This window comes from Choloepus didactylus, chromosome 1, assembly GCF_015220235.1.
Source record: "Choloepus didactylus isolate mChoDid1 chromosome 1, mChoDid1.pri, whole genome shotgun sequence".
NCBI classification, from domain to species: domain Eukaryota; kingdom Metazoa; phylum Chordata; class Mammalia; order Pilosa; family Megalonychidae; genus Choloepus; species Choloepus didactylus.
In genome coordinates, this window is record NC_051307.1 from 237,355,811 (window position 1) to 237,374,241 (window position 18,431).

At 38.9% G+C, this 18,431-nt stretch overlaps 1 protein-coding gene across 8 annotated transcripts in view; it reads left to right on the forward strand.

Annotated features, from left to right (window-relative positions):
• Positions 1–18,431, forward strand: part of GRM7 (glutamate metabotropic receptor 7) — a 1,009,633-nt gene that overhangs the window by 699,510 nt on the left and 291,692 nt on the right. For all 8 annotated transcript variants that reach the window (XR_005211330.1, XR_005211329.1, XR_005211331.1 and 5 more), the window contains one exon: positions 2,522–2,661. Coding sequence is in view for 4 of the 8 variants with exons in the window: in XM_037800797.1 (XP_037656725.1) it covers positions 2,522–2,661 (140 nt within the window). In the remaining 4 variants the exon portion in view is untranslated. The remainder of the gene's footprint in view (positions 1–2,521; positions 2,662–18,431) is intronic.

Below are 18,431 nucleotides of genomic sequence, written 5' to 3' on the forward strand. Positions count from 1 at the left end.
TGGCGTCTGCTGGTCCTTTGCTCCCGGGTTCTGGTTTCAAAATGGCTTTCTCCAAAAGGTCTCTTGGCTTCTGTCTCTCTTGGCTTCTCTCTCTCAGCTCCTTTGTATCCTTGTTTGTTCTCCCAGGGCATTTCTCTGTAAGTGTCTGGGGATCCTCTCTTAGCTTCTCTAGGGCAAAATCTGGGCTTCATCTCTTAGCTTAGCATCTCCAAACATCTTTCTGTCTGCATCTCCAAGCATCAGCATCTGTGTGAGCTCTCAGCTCTCTTAAGGACTCCAGTAAACTAATGAAGACCCACCCTGAATGGGTGAGGCCATACCTCCATGGAAATATTTTAATCCAAAGGTCCCACTCACAGTTGGGTGGGTCACATCTCCATGGAAACAGCCTAATCAAAAGGTCCCATCCACAAATCTGCCCCCGCAAGATTGGATTATAGAGCATAGTCTTTCCTGGGGTACGTAACAGTTTCAAGCCGGCACAGGTAACAGTCACAGATTCTGGAGATTAGGACACAGAATACTTGGGGGACCACTCTTCACCCTACCAGAAGCTCCGATATATATATTTTTTTCCTTCTCGATGTGTAGTTATGCCATAACATCCTGTGATAGTCCTAGGAAGGGGTAGAGTTCTTTAGCTAGTCCTCTGTACTTCCTATCATTTGAGAACCAAAACCAGAAAAAAGTGGAACAAAACATCTAGGATCTATATTCTACCATTAACAGACCATGTAAATTTGGATTCTAAATCTCTCTCAGATCCAGTGTCCTTATGTGTAAAATGAAGAGATTAGACTGGAGCAGCAGTTCTCAAAGTGGAATATGGGGTCCATGAGATCCTTTTAGGGGGTTCTCAATGTCCAAACTATTTTTATAGTATTAAGATAGCTTGCCTTTTTCACTCTCAGTGTTTCATGAATGTACAGAGGAGTTTTCCAGAAGCTGCATGATGTGTGATATCGGAACAGACTGATTGCAAAAGCAGATGTGAGTCCAGTTTTCTTCTGTGAAGCCAGACATTGAAGGGATTTGCAAAAATGTAGAAGTCCCACTCTTCTTACTCACTTTTTTTGGTTTGAAAATATAGTTGTTTTTCATAAACATTATGTTATTTTAACATAGAATGGGTTTGTTGTAAATAAATTAATAAAAAAATATTCTTAAGAAAAAAATAGGATCCAATAGATTGTCCCTCCTTCTGGGCTGTGCTTTAATTCCTTTTTTGGGTTGAGTGATAGTTTGAGTGGGGCCCCTCTCAACATCTTTCCAGCTTCCTAAAGGATTTGAGTATTTAAAAAAAATATATGTTTTAAAGCATCTTGTTTCCTGTCCAGATAATATGTTTTATCTTTTTTTTTTTTTATCTGTGTCATTAATGCAAAAATCATGTTGGCCCAATTTCTGCAGATGCTGAAGACGCAAACCAGATGCAGAACTCTGCCACTATGAGTGTATTAAGTTTATATGAGTTCTCAGAAATGCTTCATGTGCATTGCCTGAGACTTAATAACAGAATAAAGTTCTGTTCTCAATGATTTGGTTTCATCTTGTAAAGGACCTATAAATTTTCTTAAAAATAACAGGAACCAGATCATTTGTTTCTGCTGGGATTGTTAATCCAATCTTAAGCTATGCCAGCCATATTCCATGAGAACTGTGATATTTTTCCAGTTTGGAAGGGATCATGAGAAAAATAACACCAAGTCACAGACTTTGGGCTATTCCTTTATAATTGTTGCTGAAACCACCGAAACTTGTGTCTTCGGATTGTCCGTATATGGTTGGTCGATTGGTGTGCTTTAAGGAGCTGTTAATTCATATCCAACTTTCAAATGAATGTATTAGTTTTTAAAAATTGACTTCAGTATCTAATTCTGCTAAAGTAATTGTGTACCTCTTAAGATTGCATTTTAAATATTTAGACCCAAAATGGAGATTGAGAGAGAAACCAATATTTATTGAATATCTGCTGATGAGAAATTATCAGAAAAGAACATTTGTGTATGCATATCTTAAGTACATAATTAAATAAACTTTTTGGCTTTTTTGCCTGTTTTTTAGTTCCCCTGCATTCACTATTTATTTATTATTTTTGAAATGGTTCTTCACTGGCCACAATTAAGCATCTGGTAGAAAGTAAAATAATGAAAACAACAAAAACAATAACAATTCAACTTAAGATTTTCTCTGGAAAATAATATACTGAATTTTTATTCCTCAGAAGTGAGAAAAGATTAGTATAAAATATTATGAAATATTCAGAAATACAAAGATCTATTCAAATACAGAGATCTATGGAGCCAGGTTGTCTTCTCCTCCTTTTCTTCTTAATTAATATGACAGGCCATAACAATTACTTGCCTGCAAGTTTCAGGGACCATATTTGGAGGACCCATTAAGCAGTGGGGATATATGCTACGTCGCACCTCAGCGGGTCTTGAGATACTATGTCGCGGAATAAGAGATAAAAGAGATGCTGTTTAACTCTAGAATCTGACTTTTTCCTGCCTTCCCTCAGGTAGTGCTGGCACGCCAGTAATGTTTAACAAGAATGGGGATGCACCTGGACGTTATGACATCTTCCAATACCAGACGACAAACACCACCAACCCTGGTTACCGTCTCATTGGACAGTGGACAGATGAACTTCTGCTCAACGTGAGTTCTACTGGTTCCTCTTCTTTTTGTGATAAATGAGCACACTTTTATTTTGCTTAGATAGGTAAATGTTTTGTATGTCCGTGTTCATACACAAGGAGGCATGCAACTTGTTAAATGTGTCAGCGAGGGCTGATAGCCAATGAAAATATAGCAATGATTGTAATGATGATGATAATGATGATGATAGGAAGTGTGCATTGAGCTTGTACTGGACATTATACTCAAACTTAATGAGGATTATCTCACATAATCCTGATACCAGCCCTACAACCAGAATAGTGAGGCTCAGATTGCTTAACAAACAAATTTTCAGCCAAGTTTCACATGATATTTCTTTTGATCAGACTTTTCTTCCTTCTTTCCTTTGACCATTCATTTCTTCCTTCCTTATTTGGTGATAATATTGTGTTTTTCTGAGTCACTTGGTTTATGCTGAGATTATCTGACAACTTGCTTTGTTGGCCGTTTCCGTAACCTCTCCCGCTTCCTATAAAATGTGATCTGGAGTAAGCAGCCACTTTCTTGTGCAAGGTTATGGCAAAGTCCACCAGCCAAAGACCATCAGAATCTCACCGGTGGTCAAACACAGGTTTATTTGACTTGCAGCACGAAGGACAAGTGCCACCAGCAGAACTGTGGGGCATTTCAGGAGGAGGTATTTGGAATGGCACTGGGTGATTCTAAGGAGGTTTACGGAAGGAAGGGCCAATTTGGAGTTGGGTATTCTTAGGAATTAAAGGTAAAATTAATTTGATGATCATGTGCTATGAACTTTGTCCAGGAGATGGACTTTAAAAGTTGGCTAGGTTAAAGTTGTCACAAGCCAAGAGGAAGTAAACACTTACATGAACTAGAAGGGGCGAGGGAGGTGTTTAGTTATTTTTGTGGTTGCAGACTATGCTTGTTTCTGTCTAGTTTCAGATGTGATTGCAGAGTAGCCTTGTTTTTATCTAATTTGTCTTCAGTCACGGAGGGGCCTTGTCATATTATTTCTGTTCTGCAAAAGTTGCCTATGTTCTCTTTGGAACATGGTTGCCTAGCTGTTACCTGACAGCTGTGTGGGCCTTTTTTAAACTTCATTAATAGTCACATTGAACATGCAATAGCGTGTGTCCAATAAAATAATAGCAATGACCTAAATTTGTAATTGTGGTTAATTTAAATGAACATAGCCATCTTCCCAGGTCCATAAGTGTCCCTTGAAATCATAGTATACACACACACAAGATTCTGTTGTCCAGTCAGGGACCAACCCAGAAAATTTCCTCTAATCTCTCCTTCAATATTGGAAATTGTCATTAGCCTTTATCAGTCTATACCTTAAGGAAGTTTTGCAAGTTATCAGGAGTTAAGGCTTCTTGGGAATGAAGTGTAGAATCCTGTTTTGGTGGGCTGCTGTTGGGATCTAGTTTTCTAAGAGAGGATTGTGTGTTGACGGAGGGGTGAAGATATCACAGGCCAGTTTACCTCATTTGCTCACTTCTCTGGCTTGACTCTGCTTGTACCTATTCAGTTTTTCCTACCATCTAAATGAACTGACTGTAATATTGGGGCTAAAGGATTATGATCTGTCTTCCAAGAATGGATGGAGCCAGGCAGCAAATGCCAGCCATTTCGAGAGAAATGCAAAGTGCCAAAACCGAAAATGCTAAAATTGTCCTTGAACCTAAGGTACACTAAAATTGAAACTAAAAAAAGAAAACAGAAACCAAAACCAAAAAAAAAAAAAAAAAGTCATGTAAACACAGGTGATAATCAAAAGCAGAATCAAAGGAGTATAACTTGGTTGATACACTCTAAGTAATTTTATTTGGGGCAGCCTGTGTGATTCAAGGATGGGTCAGCAGGAACTAAAGGTGGAAAGTCAGTATCTATGATACATATGTAAAGTGATCAGGGCTTATTCTAAGATCCTGAAAAATAAACAGCTGCTTTAATCTTTTCTAGCATAAACCCCTGCACCAATGTTGAATTTCTGGCATGTGTAATTTGTCCATGTACCTGAGATTTTCCAACTCAAAGTGTCTTAGTTTGTCAGGCTGCTATGACAGATGCCACCCAGAGGGCTGATTTTAACAACAGGAATGCATTGGTTCACGGTTTTCAGAGGCCAGAAGTCCAAATCAAGGCACTGGCTAGAAGGCTTGCCTCCTCCCTGGGTTGAGAGCATTCTGACTGGCTGGAAATCCTTGGGTTCTTTGGCTTTTCCATTACATAGTGATGTCCTCTCCTTTCTCTTCTTGGTTCCCACTGACTTCCAGCTTCTCCCTGTGGCTTTCTCTACTTTATGACTGAATTTCTCCTGCTCCTAAAGGACTCCAGTAATCCGCCCTCATTCATTTGGGCCACACGTTAACTAAAATACGTATCTTCAAGAGATCCTCTGTTCAGTGGATTCATACCCATTGATCCACAGGAATGTAGATCAATACCAAGAACATGTCAAATTGGTGTACATAGTTCAATCCAAAACAGGCATTTACCACCTTAATAAATTGCATGGTTGTTTTTAAGCATATTATTTTTGAGAACCAGTATCAACACTGATTTAATTTTCTTTTGTTTCACTTGTATTTGATCCTTTTTAAGAATTGTATTTGATTAGTTCCTCAGTGAATGTATTTCAAGTACCTATCATGTGATAAGCACAGGAAGAATCAATGAGTACACGATAGACAACAAAATATCGTAGATACAATTATCATATGACTGATCTAGGATGGAGTTTCAATGATAAACAAGTGATCAGATACATATGTGGAAATTCAAAGAATAGCAAAAGGGACGTTATGGTAGACAACAATGGAAGTGTGAAAGGGCCTACAGGATGGGAAGACAGCAACGTGAAGCATATGACTGGGCTGGTGAGGTGACAAGAGATGCACCAAGCAGTTCAGAAAGCTGACATGGTGATGGTATAATCAATAAAGGTGAGGAAGGGAAGGAGAAGACTTAGAGCAATAGGTAAGAGTTATATCATGCAGCTCTTTGTAGGCCATGAGAAAAGTTTAATATTATTTGGAATGCATTTAAAAACCATTAAGAGCTATTAAACAAGGAAGTGACTGGCTCAAAATTAGGAAAAAAGATTACTTACACTGCTGAGTACATAATGAATTGCATTGGGCAAGAATAGGAGTAGAAAGACAAATTAAGAAGCTACTGCATTTGTCTAGCTACAGCGGGTCATCTTATAGAGGTGATTCCCAGACTTCAGTGTGGATCAGTCATCTGGAAGGCTTGTAAAAACAAAGATTGCTGGGTCCCATCTCCAGAGTTTGTGATTCAGATGGTTTCCTGGGAGGGGTAGAGGGTGGGATGGACAAACATTTGCCTTCCTAAGTCAGTCCTGGGTGATGCTAATGGCACTTTGAGAACTACTGACTTTGAGAAGTATGGTAATAGTGGAGATGGAGGAAAACGAATGGAAGAAATATATGTGTATATATATATATATATATATATATATATATATAGACACACACACACACACACACACATACATGTATTTTGGAGGAAGAATAACATAATTTGGTGATAGATTCGGTGTCAGGATTGAAGAAAAAATAAGGATCAAGGGTGAATCCCATGTTTATTGCTTGAGAAGCTGTGTGGATAGGGTAGCATCTGAGATGAGAAAGACTGCTGGGAATGGGAGAGGAAAAACCAAGAATCCCAACTTATACTGCTTATCTATATGATAGCCAAAGTCCGAAGCTCAGAAAAGAGTTTTGGCTAGAGTTATAAAAACATGAGTTGCTAACCTATAAATGGCCTTGTAAAGAGGGAAAACAGAAAAGAACAACAGAGGACACAGGGCCATGAAAACCTCATAGAAAAATGATATAGTTCTATGCCAATGGCTCTAAATAGTGCCCAATTTAAAATATTCTGTTGAATTTGCCTGAATGATTAGACAGACCATATACTTTGAACTTCGTTTTTGTTTATGGAAGCTAGCCCAGGGGCGTGTGCATGACTAGGCATTAAATGGGAACATTTTTGATTGTTCTCTGTCCTGATGGGAGTCGTGTGCCAAGAAGAGCAACATCCGAATCCTCATGTAGATGTAGTGGTTTACCCTTGGTATTTCGTGAAACTTAAGGGTATGAATGACTAAGTCATGAACTAGGGAATCTTTGGAAGGATGAGAGGTGGGGCTAATTTGGCTAGCGTGGCCACCCAGATCATGGGCCTTCATACAAGGCCACACTGTGGGCACCTGTTTGCTATTGCTTAATTGAATTTTAGTTGGAGGTAGGTGGAGTGGGGGTGGGTTAAAAAAGAAAGAAGAGGAAAGAATGGGATCCAGCGGACACTCCAAGTCTCTCAGCATAGGGCAACAGTTCACTTATCCCATCCAGTGGTTGGACCTGCCCATGATGCTCTTTTTGCTCTAATTATTGTGATTCAGTTCAAAGTTCTGGGAGAGTGGGATTTGGGCAAATTTAGTTGTGTAGGTTTGCTTTCCTCTAAGCAATAGAACAAAACAAAGCATTCTAAGTACTGAGTGTGTTTCTTGTCATTTACAGAGACTCAAGGGTGCTCTTTCAATCCCCAATTAGATCATCTCTAGCAAATGAAATTTTCTGGGGAGCTTTCTCTGTGGTCAGTAATCACAAATGAGTTTCTAAGCCAAGAAATCAGAGTTTAAATTCTCAGAATCCCAGAGCGATAAAACAGGCTGTTCTGCCATTCTGTATCCAGTTCCCTGGAATTCGGGTGGCTACCAATGTGCCTTCTTTTAGGAAATGCCCTCATATACCCTCACTGCTCAGTTCCAGGCTCTCTCTCTCTTTTGGGGGCTAACAGTTGACTGCACAATTAGCTACTAGGATATCTCTGCATGGACAAGAATCCTACAAAAGGGAAACACAACTCACAAAGCCATTTACCCTCCCAATTGCTGCTCCTACAGAAATAACCCTGATTTAATTTTTCAGGTTTGTATTCTATGCAGAAAGCCCATAAAACACTCTCCTTTGGGGGAAGAAAGAAGACAGAATGCAACAAACATCCATTGGTCATTTCCATTGTTTCAGGAACCATGATAGCTGATGGAGACGCAGGATAAACAAGGGGCAGATCCCCCCACTCTGAGTTTATAAATAGACTGGGAAAGGGCACTATAAGAGAGAGACTGTTTTTGAAAGGCTCAAATGAGGTTCTGATGTAGTGAAAGCTACGAAAAAGTTGTATTTGTAATGAGTGGTTGTATTTGTAATGAGTGGTTTCTGAAGTGGAGAAGAGGAATTTTTTTTTTTTAAGAAAAATAATGTAGTAGTCTTAAAAACCGGGGTAGGTGAATGTGTCAGGAGAAAAGGCAAGAAATGGAATGTGGATGCTTTCAAAAAAATCAAGATTTTTATGTTGCGCAGTAAACTCTATTCATGTTCATGTGTGATGGGGAAAAAAAACACAATCATTTTGTCATCATCATTTATCTGGAATTAACAGGAACTTCGATGTGCCCAAAATGTTAATTTTTCAAATGACTGAAATTCTTTAAAATAACTGAAATGTTAATTAAAGGTTTAAAAAGAAAAGCTATTCTTAATAGGTAGCTTCCTGCAGTGAATTGCACTTTCTTAAGTAGATGAGACTGAATGAATATTAGTTAACCTTTTCTGGATGAATCAATTTCTCCTTCTAAACCTCAATCATCTACTGTTCCACAGGATACTCTGATTTTGTGGTCTGCTAAGCTCTGAGGGGTTTCTTATGCTTCTCTGTGTTTTAATTCCTTGTTGAAATTAAACTTTCCACCTAGCAACTGAGAGCTCCTTGAGAGCAGAGTCCATGTTTTAGTCATTGTTGTACACCCAGCAACTGTGCGCCTTTTTTGTCAATTATAAATATTAGTTATATAAAAATTGTAAACTTATAATGACCATGTACTCGTTTTAGTGGTGGTGGTTAGCAGCAGCCAGCAATCAGGCTTCCTTCTGGGAAGAGCACCCAGTAATTTCCTTTGCCAGGTGGTTTACCAGCAGAGCTACCAAATCCACAGGTCCAGATTTAGCCTAAGCCAATCACTTTAGCTGCAGTGACAGGGATGCGCGGCCAAATTAAGGCTGTCCAATCAGGATGAAACTCTGGACTGGGGCGCTGATGCACTCTTTCGGGATGTGAGTGCGCAACCGCGAGCCCTTGGCAGCGGCGCGGAGCGGTTCTGAGGCCACAGCGGAGGAGCTCCAGCAAAGCCTGGGGAGAGGAAGTTGGTCTACGCCACGTTGTTTGGGCCCTAGGAAACGCTTACCCGAGCCATTTACAGTAATGCCTGGAATGCTCAGTTATCAATAAATTAAGGTACTTTTGATCAGATGCTCCTTGTTTACAATCTCATTCACCTTGAGAATCAAAAATGCAAAGAAAAAAAAAAAGTTTGGTTTTATTTTAGTGTGCCCAAATTGGAAGATAAAAACTGTAACTGCACACTGAATAAGCAGGCTTTTTTCAGAGTTATTAAAGTGAACTGATTAAAAGTTACTTTCAAAAGTTGTGATTTTGTTAAATATTGAATATTTCATACTGATCAGAATTTTGGGTCTGACAGACATTTGTCAAAGGCCTTTAAAAAAAACCAGCTAATTGCTAGAGTCACTGTTTTATCGAATTATATTTCCTAAATTCACTGCTTAGGTATACCTGCCTATAAAACTACTAGTCACTCTATTATTTCATATGTGGAAGAGTAAAAATGTTTTTGAAATCTAATCACACTCAGAATTTACAATGTATTGCATGAGATATGGGATACTATCCATAATCATAGCAGTATTGACGAGGAGAAAAACATGGACATTGTCAAAGTCTAGTACTTCATCAGCTTCCATTTGAAGGCTTCAGTTTATGGAATCACCTTCTTGCCCATCACAATTAATATAATAATTTATAGCTTTGTTATTGGTAATTAGCAGTGCAGGCTTTGAAGCACATTTGATTGAAAAGCTTTGAATCACAGTTCCACCATTTATTAGCAGTGAAGTGGGATTATAATATTACCTTCATAATAGGGTTAATATTAGTAATGTATGTTAAGTAATTAAAACAGTGTCTGTCACATAGTACATGTCCAATAAAAGTTAGCTACTAAAAACAACAGTTATTTAACATAAGTTTATTATGTGATCCATAACTACTCAAAATGTCAGTTTCCAATATTAAACTGGATTATTTATCTTTATACCGCAGCATCTAGCAAATTGCTTAACATATAGAAGTTGTTCGTTAACTATTAAATGGATGTGTAAAGGATTATAGATTATTTAAGGGCAAGGACCATTCCCACTTTGATTTAGCGTTCCCAGTGCCTATTGGATGACGAATAGGTGAGAGAATCCTTCTGGAATTCTATCCCAGTCAGCAACCCCATTTGTTTCAGGGATCCTTTGCCAAAGTTGATTTTCCAAGGAGGTTCCTCAAGGATTCTCTAAGTGGTTTGTAGGCTGGCATAAACTGCAAAGACAGACTGTTTCATTTCTGAAGGATAACACAAATCAGAAGAAAACAGGAGGAAAGGGTAAGAAGAAGTGGTTTTAATTTTGTTCCAGTTTATTTTTAGAAACCCACCAGCAGCTCTTTGAGAGGGTGAGGTGGAATTACTGTTTGCAACAGCTTCCCGTTTTGCCCAGAAGAAAAGTAACATATTTGGCTCTTCACAGATCAGGTGAAGTCCTCCTCCCTGGGTACTTTTGCTTTGATTAAAGTGAATTAATAATCAAACAGTAAAAACTTGATGCAGGTGCTACCTGCCTCTCTGTCCTTTCATGCTACATTAGAGGAAGTGTTGAAACAGCAAAGGCTTTAGGATCATATGGATATGGTTTCTAACCATGGCTCTATCCATTTACTCGAACCATGAACCAGGACAAGGAAATCTTCTCTGAAAAAAAATGGGATTAACCTGAGACCAGGGTGATAAGAGTTATTTCTGTTTGTCAGCATCTCAAAATCTGATATTTTACAAAGCAAATTCAAAACAGTAAGTATTGCTTTAGCCAACTTGAGAGATGACAAAAGTACGACAGTCAGCAGGTGTGTTAAAATTTGTTAATTATTTGCCAGTATTTAAATAATCAGGAAATATAATATGAATAACTATTTCTTGATTCTCTTTAAAAAATCCAAAAATTGGGCAATAATGTGCCCTTATTCCAAGTAGCAGCAGCTGGTTGGATATAAGTAGCAGGGTCCCAGTTTAGACAGGTAGTGTGTTCTCTAAATTACCATAGACCGAAAATGGTAGATTGAATCATGGACCCCAACAAAAGGCATGTTCTTAATAGGGTTTTCTAAGATCCTGTTTACATGTGGCTCAACTGAATGAGGATGGGCCTTAATTCTTATTACTGGGGATCTTATAAAGAGGAGCTGGAAGCTGGAAGAGCAGATACAAGACAAGAGACTGATCTGTCAGGAGGCAGAGGTGCAAGCCAAGGAACCCCAAGGGTTGCAGCAAGCCAGAATCGGAATGCTGCAGACTTTGGGAGAAAGCAAGGCCTTTCCGATGACTTGATTTGAGCTTCTAGCTTCCCCAACTGTGAAACAATAAATTCCCCTTGTTTCAACCCACCCATTGTCTGGTATTTAGCATAGCAGCTAGAGAAAGCTAGGAAACTTGCCTCCTTTCCTTTAATGATTTTTGGGTTGGCAACAACCAGTGAGAGTTCCTGCTATGATAGTTGAGCTTTCTAAAATCATCCTTATTATCTTCTCTTTTGTCTATATTTTATCTGAATCCAAAATGCAGACAGTAATGAAATTCAACAATTTCCCCACAGAACAAGGAGTATTAATACACATGAAATGATTTGTTTGAATGCGTCCAATGCAAACAAGGATTTGTGGGGATTTAGGCTTCTCTAATATACATGTTTGTGGAACCATATTGATATTTATAAATAATAATCTTCCAGACATTTTGTACATAGAATGCAGTTATTCACTGTTGATTACTAGAAAAGATGCTGACAAAACAAGGAGAATCTCTGTTTATTTCATGTCGGACATGTTTCAGAATGTGCACAAATGCGTTTTCAAATGAAAGCATTGTCCTTGCTAAGGCATTCCTATCTGGCAGTCTGCACTTACTGACCTTTCAAATAAAGTGTTATTACATACTTACGGGTGTTTTTGGTCATTAAAACTATTGATATGTTACTGTGATTTTTAAACCAATTTCCAGAGACTCTTAATAATAGGTCAAGACTACACTCAAGTGATTGTGGAAGTGAAGATATCAGGAGAAAGCAAGAGGGTAGAGATGGGGCATATGATGCTGAAAGAGTATAGAATGTTCAACAGGATTGATTGTATAGATCAAAAAATGGATAGCACAATACTGTGTGATGGTAATAATATTGTAAGTACACTGAATAAAGATGAATGTGAGCATGGTTGAAAAAGGAAGGTTAGGGGCATGTAGGTCACTAGAGGAAAGATAGAAGATAAAGATTTAGTGAAGTTTAAGTGAAACCTAGAGTGGTCAATGATTGTGATTAAATGTACAAATATAAGAATGTTTTTACATGAGGGAAACGAATGTCAGCCTTGCAAGGTGTTGAAAATGGGGTGGTATTCTGGTTTGCTAATGCTGCCCTATATGCAAAGTACCAGAAATGGATTGGCTTTTGTAAAGGGGGTTTATTTGATTACAAAGTTATAGTCTGAAGGCCATAAAGTGTCCAAAGTCAGGCATCAACAATTGGGTCCCTTCACTGAAGGATGGCCATTGGCATCAAAAAAACCGTTAGCTCAGAAGGCATGTGGCTGTGTCTACTTGCTCCCAGGTTGTGTTTCAAAATGGAATTCACCAAAATGTTGCTCTTGGGGCGTTTTGTCCTCTCTTAGCTTCAGCTCCTCTTCAAAATGTCACTCACAGTTGCTCTCCAAAATGTCACTCACAGCTGCTCTGTGTCTGGGCCTGTGTGGCTCTTTTTAAAGTACTTCAGTGATCCAATAAAGACCCACCCTGAATGGGTGGGGCAACACCTCCATAGGAATAATCCAATGAAACGTCTCTCCAACAGTCGATTGAGTCACATTTCCATGGAAACACTGAACCAATAGGTTCCAACCTAATCAACACTAATACGTCTGCCCCCACAAGATTACATCAGAGAACATGGAGTTTGGGGGGGACATAATACATTCAAACTGGCACAGATGGTATTAAGGAAGAAACACAATCAATGCAAACTAGAGTCTGTAGTTAGCAGTAATATTGTAATATGGTTCCATTAATAGTAACAAAGGCAATATATCAAAGCTAAGTGTCTATAAAAGGGAGATGTATGGGAGGGGTATGGGATTCTTGGCATTGGTGTTGCCTGACCTTTTTATTGTGTTTTATTTTAATTTTGTTTTTTCTTTTTTTTTTTTTGTCATCATTTCTTTTTCTTTTCTTTTTTTTTTTCCTCTTCCTCTTTCTTTAGGAAGAAATGGAAATGTCCTTGTATAGGTTGCGGTGATAAATGTGTAACTGTGTGATTTTACCAGGAATCTTTGATTGTTTACTTAGGATGGAATGTATGATGTGTGAATAAAACTGTCAAAAAAAGAATACACTCAAACAAAATTAGTAGAAGTAAGGTAGAATCTACCCTATGTCTACATCAGGCAAATGAAATGAAATGCCTACAGGCTTTAGAGAGTTATATAAATGAGTAGCTTTGGCTGGGTCTCAGGAAATGGGGAAGGGTGTGGTATCTTGGTTTTCCAGGGCCGCTATGCAAATACCACACAATAGGTTGGCTTCTTAAACAAGAATTTTTTAGCGCTCAGTCTCAGAGGACACTAGAAGTCTAAAATCAAGGTATGGGAAAGACCATGCTTTCTTCCAAAGTCTGTAGCCTTGTGGTGCTGATTTGGCACAGTCTTTGGGATTCCTTGGCTTGCATCTCTACCTCCCATCACAAGGCTATCTCTCTCTCCTGTGTCTGCCCTTCCAGTTTTTGCTGAATTCCAGGCTGGGACTCCTCTGGTTGCTTCCTAATTTCCTCTCTTAATAAGACCTCTAGTCAAAGTGATGAAGGCTCATCCTCTTTTGATTTTGCTGCACTGAAATAAGATCTTAGAAGGTCTTATTCACAAAGAAGTACCCACCTTAACTGATAAGACATCTTCAAAGGGTCCTGTTTATAAGGGGGGTCAAACCCATTAGAAAGAGGACTAAGATGAAGAACATGTCTTTGTTGATGTCCATGATTCGATCTACCACAGCAACTTTATGTGCCATTTGCCTAACTTTTTGCTCTGCAAACCAAAACTTATAGTATGAACTGTAAAGATTATATTAAAACTAAAATATAGGGATTAGATTTGAAGTATTTTCAAACAACTGGGAGATTTGTGTGTCCATGTTTCTTATATTAGTTTTCTATTACTGCTGGAAAATTACTACATAAACTTAGTGGCATAAAGCAACAGGAATTTATTATCTCACTCTTCCAAACATGGTCTTACTGGGATAAAATCAAGTTTTCAGCAGAGCTGTGTTCCTTACTGGGAGCTCTATGGGAGACTCTGTTTCCAGCTCATTGAAGTTGTTGGCAGAATTCTGTTCCCTGTGATGTGGGATGGGGTCCCCATTTTCTTGCTGGCTGTCAGCACAGGGCCATTCCCACCTTCTAGAGGCCACCCTGCGGTGTTGGCCCAGGGCTCCCTTCCTCCATCCTCAAAGCTGCTAAAGGCAGGGCAGGTCCCTCTCATGCTGCTCTCTCTCCTGCCTCTTCCATCGTTGCTTCTCTCTCATGACTTTTCTGCTCTCCTCTTCCACTTTTACAAGACTGTATGACTACATTAGGTCTACCCAAATAATCCAGGGCAACCTCCCAATATTTAGGTCTGTAACCTTAATTCCATCTTCAAAGGCCCTTCTGTCATGTGTTGTGACATATTCACAGTTGCCAGGAAGTAGGATATGGACATCTTTGGTGGGGAGAGCAAGGAAGCGTTGTTATAGCTATCACAATTCTTTGTTGTGTTTCATAACGTCATTTTCCTGTGATAACACCCAATTTAAATTTCCATTACCCTTAAATGGAGAGTTAATATAGCTATGTAAACGGATTTGAGATCTATGCAGTTTGGTATACGTAAACACCTTTGGTGAGCTAATTTGATTGATAAATGTTCTTACCCCTTCCCTGGAAAAGTCGGGGGAAAAATCCTGAATTAAGTGATAAGCAGACAGAATCCCCCTAGAGTGAGGAGACAGGCTTGGACTTTAGGAGGTAAAGTAAATGAAACAAACACCATGGGAGAGTTAGATGAGCACCGGAGGTCTGTTGAGTTCCGCCTCTTTCCCAGGCTCCCCCTAGAGAAGGCACAGCTCAATCTGGTAGAATTCAGTGGAACTTCCAGGGTAGGAGAAAAAGCTGCAAAGTCACCACTTCCAGTGCCCTGTCAAAATAAAGAAAACAGTGTTACTTTTCACTCACCTCTCTCACCAACTCCACCTTCTATTAACCCATTTTTTTTTCATTTATTTGTAATGGAATGATATTTGATCTTGCTGACTTATGTCTCCCAGTCCTCCTAACCCCCTCTGACTCCTTCTATTTCCATTTTAACCCCCAAATTCCTGAGCTTTTTCTTGCACTGTATTAGTTTCCTTTAAATGACCAAGCAGAAATGCAGAGAAGGAAAATGGATTGGCAGTCCTTTAAGAAATTAAACATGGACTTACCATATGATCCAGCATTTCTGTGCCTCACTATCTACCCAAGAGAATTGAAGTTGTTTGTCCACACAAAAATATGTATGTGAATATTCATGGCAGTGTTATTCATAATAGGAAAAAGTAGAAACAACCTAAATACTCATCAACTGATGGATGGATAAAGACAATGTGATATAGCCATATGATGAAATATTATTCAGCCTTTTAAAAGGAATGAAGTTCTGATACATGCTACAACATGGATGAACCTTAAGCATTAGGCTGAGTGAAAGAAAACAGATACAAAAGGCCATGTTGTGTATTATTCCATTTATGAGAAATGCCAGAATAGAAAAATTCATAGAGACAGAAAGGCTAGTGGTTGTGAGGAGCCAGGGAAAAGAGAGAATGGGTATGGTTTCTTTTTAAGGCGGTGACAATAATTTGGAATTAGACAGTGGTGATGGATGTACAACTTGGTGAATATACTAAAACACATGAATTGTACATTTTGAAGAAGTAAACTTCTTGGTATATGAATTATATATCGATAAAGCTATTATTTAAAAATGCAGAGAAAGAAAAAGGTCAAAACTTGTGTGAAACTTGTGACAGATATTTTAAAAGAAAACATGATTGAGTTCCAGAAGGGTAGGCACAGTGAATTTTAAAACTTTACCTTGAGGGGCTCCAGGGAATACAATAGATTTGATTAAGCAGTCATTTAATACCTCGTCCCCTAGTCCAGTCCTAGGATTGGGTATAAGTAAAAGTTGTCTTGACTTTTGAGAAAGGGAGAATTAAAGATAAATGTTGGCGGATATGTGAAAAGTAACTAACAACCTCCCATTCAAGAATTCCATTACGCATGTGTCCTTACCCACATGACCTAATGAGCCTCTGAAAATTAAGCTTTCTCTCAGGGAAAAAAGTTACAGGTGCAGTTGGCGGTATGGACCATTATCACCAAAACATAAATTCCCACCAATTAACAAAAGGGCCATTTAAATAGCAAATATAGTGATTAGACAAATAAAGTTAGACTTGTAGCATGAGATTATGTGCTGCAAATTCACTCACACCGTCCATAATGAGCGTTACTAGGCACTGAGAGATAATGAGAGATATTTTTGAGTAATCGGTGGTTTGATAAGAGGGGTTTGCCCATTTGAGTGATCCCATTGTCATGAGAAAGGGCTATTTACCTAATGAGCAACCTTTTTTTTTTTCTTGAAAATGGGATCATCTATTATTCAGAGAGATGGATTTTCAGGAATTTCCTGAAATCTTAAAGTTATTTGTAACTTTATCTTCCTGGGCAAGAATTTCCTAGAATAGGGAAGTCATATCAGCATAGACAGTTTTAGTTCTCCATCCAGTTAAGCTGGGTTGTTGGCAGCAAGTTGTTACCAGGAGTTGGACCCAGTTAGAATCTTCTAATCTCTGGTTTTCCAGCTTTGTATGGAGTCATTCTCCATCGAGTTCTCAAACCTAGGAGAGATGTTTCGTGGCATCACTTTGAGCCACTTTCAGGGATATCCCTCAGCTCCTGTGTCATGGGCCGTGATAAAAAGTCAAAGCTGTCTGCCTTTTCTACTCACTGCCCCAACCTTAGAAGTAGCAGAACCATAGAGCTCAATGTCGCCCCAGCTACTCTGGCTGCTGAAGACAGTCAGCCCCATAACTGGTGCTGTTAAAGCCTTTTTTTGTTCACATTACAGTGCTTGTGTCCTCAAAGGGGGGCTCCTGATATGAAAGTTCATTTTGCGGGTTACTGTACCTGGAAGTGCCCTCAGCCCCACAAGTAAGCACTGCAATTCCCGGGAATGTTTTGCTGATATTACTATCTTTCTAGCACATTTATGCAGCATTGTGTCTATAAATAGTATCTCTAAAAAATCTACAGTTGATATAGTAAACAAAAAAACAAAAACTAAGTAACACCATATATATGTATTTATATGTATATATGTATGTACTTATTTATGAAAAAACCTCCCTCTAGCTTCCAATTCTGCACATACTTGGAAACAGTTCCTGCTGCTGCTGATTTTTTCACAGCTGCACAGTTAATCTCCCAATTTTGAGAACAAAAAATGGCTTTAGTGGGTTTTTAACACTAAAGCTTATATTGTCCCATTTGACTGAATGTGAAACCCAGTGAGAACTTCCCTGCTGGGAAAATGGGTTGAGTGGAGCCAGGAAGCAGTGATCCTGTGCCAAGCCCCCTGTGAGCTGTGTTGCATTTAGCTCCCATCCACGCTCCACTCATCTTTCTGAGTAGGTGTGCATTTCTTCTAACCTTCTCAACAATCACTCAGTTGTTAAGATGTAGGGGGAGTTCTCAGTTGACCTGCTTAACATGTCTTCCCAAATATGAGAGTGAAAAGAAAGTAACAGACTCAGAACAAGACTGTCAGAAAAGATGCAGTGGGAAAATTCAAAGAAGTCCAAATTTCTCGTCAATAACAAATGCTTTCTTGATTTACTGTGTGGTCATATTGTAATGGAGTCTTCACATTGACTGAGTAGGATATGGAGGGCTTTATCTTAGCAGGGAACATGATGCTTCCCATTTGAAATCATGCTCTGAAAGCTGGCTTTAACATGTTGATGGATATGCGTGGGAATGGTAAGTGGCTCTTTGAAATTGCCTCAAAATCATTTATGCTTCAATAAGGAGCTAGCACAGAAGTTGGTAAATAGTCCGTTAGATGATTTGTGCCCATATTCCCTGAGTTTTTTTTTTTTTTTTTTCCATTAAAGTTATAGATAACCTTGGCTATAAATGCCACTTTACAGGATTCAATCAAGAGTGCCAGATTACAGTGTCAGGATTCTGGGGAGAAGGGGTAGAAGCAGTACCCTTCTGTTTCTCATCACTGTTACCAGCACACAAGTCAGTGTTATTTGCTCTTGAGGTGACTGTCCTTAATGAAGGAAGGCTTGAACAGAAGGCTTAACTGATTTGTGTTACAGTCATTAGTTTACAACATTATGGCAGAACTATTGAAGCTTTTCCTAAGGCCTTGCAGATTTCACTATTAGGCAAATCCAGTATTATGAGCATTTTTAGGGACTCCTGTTGAAAGTCCTTTTACTG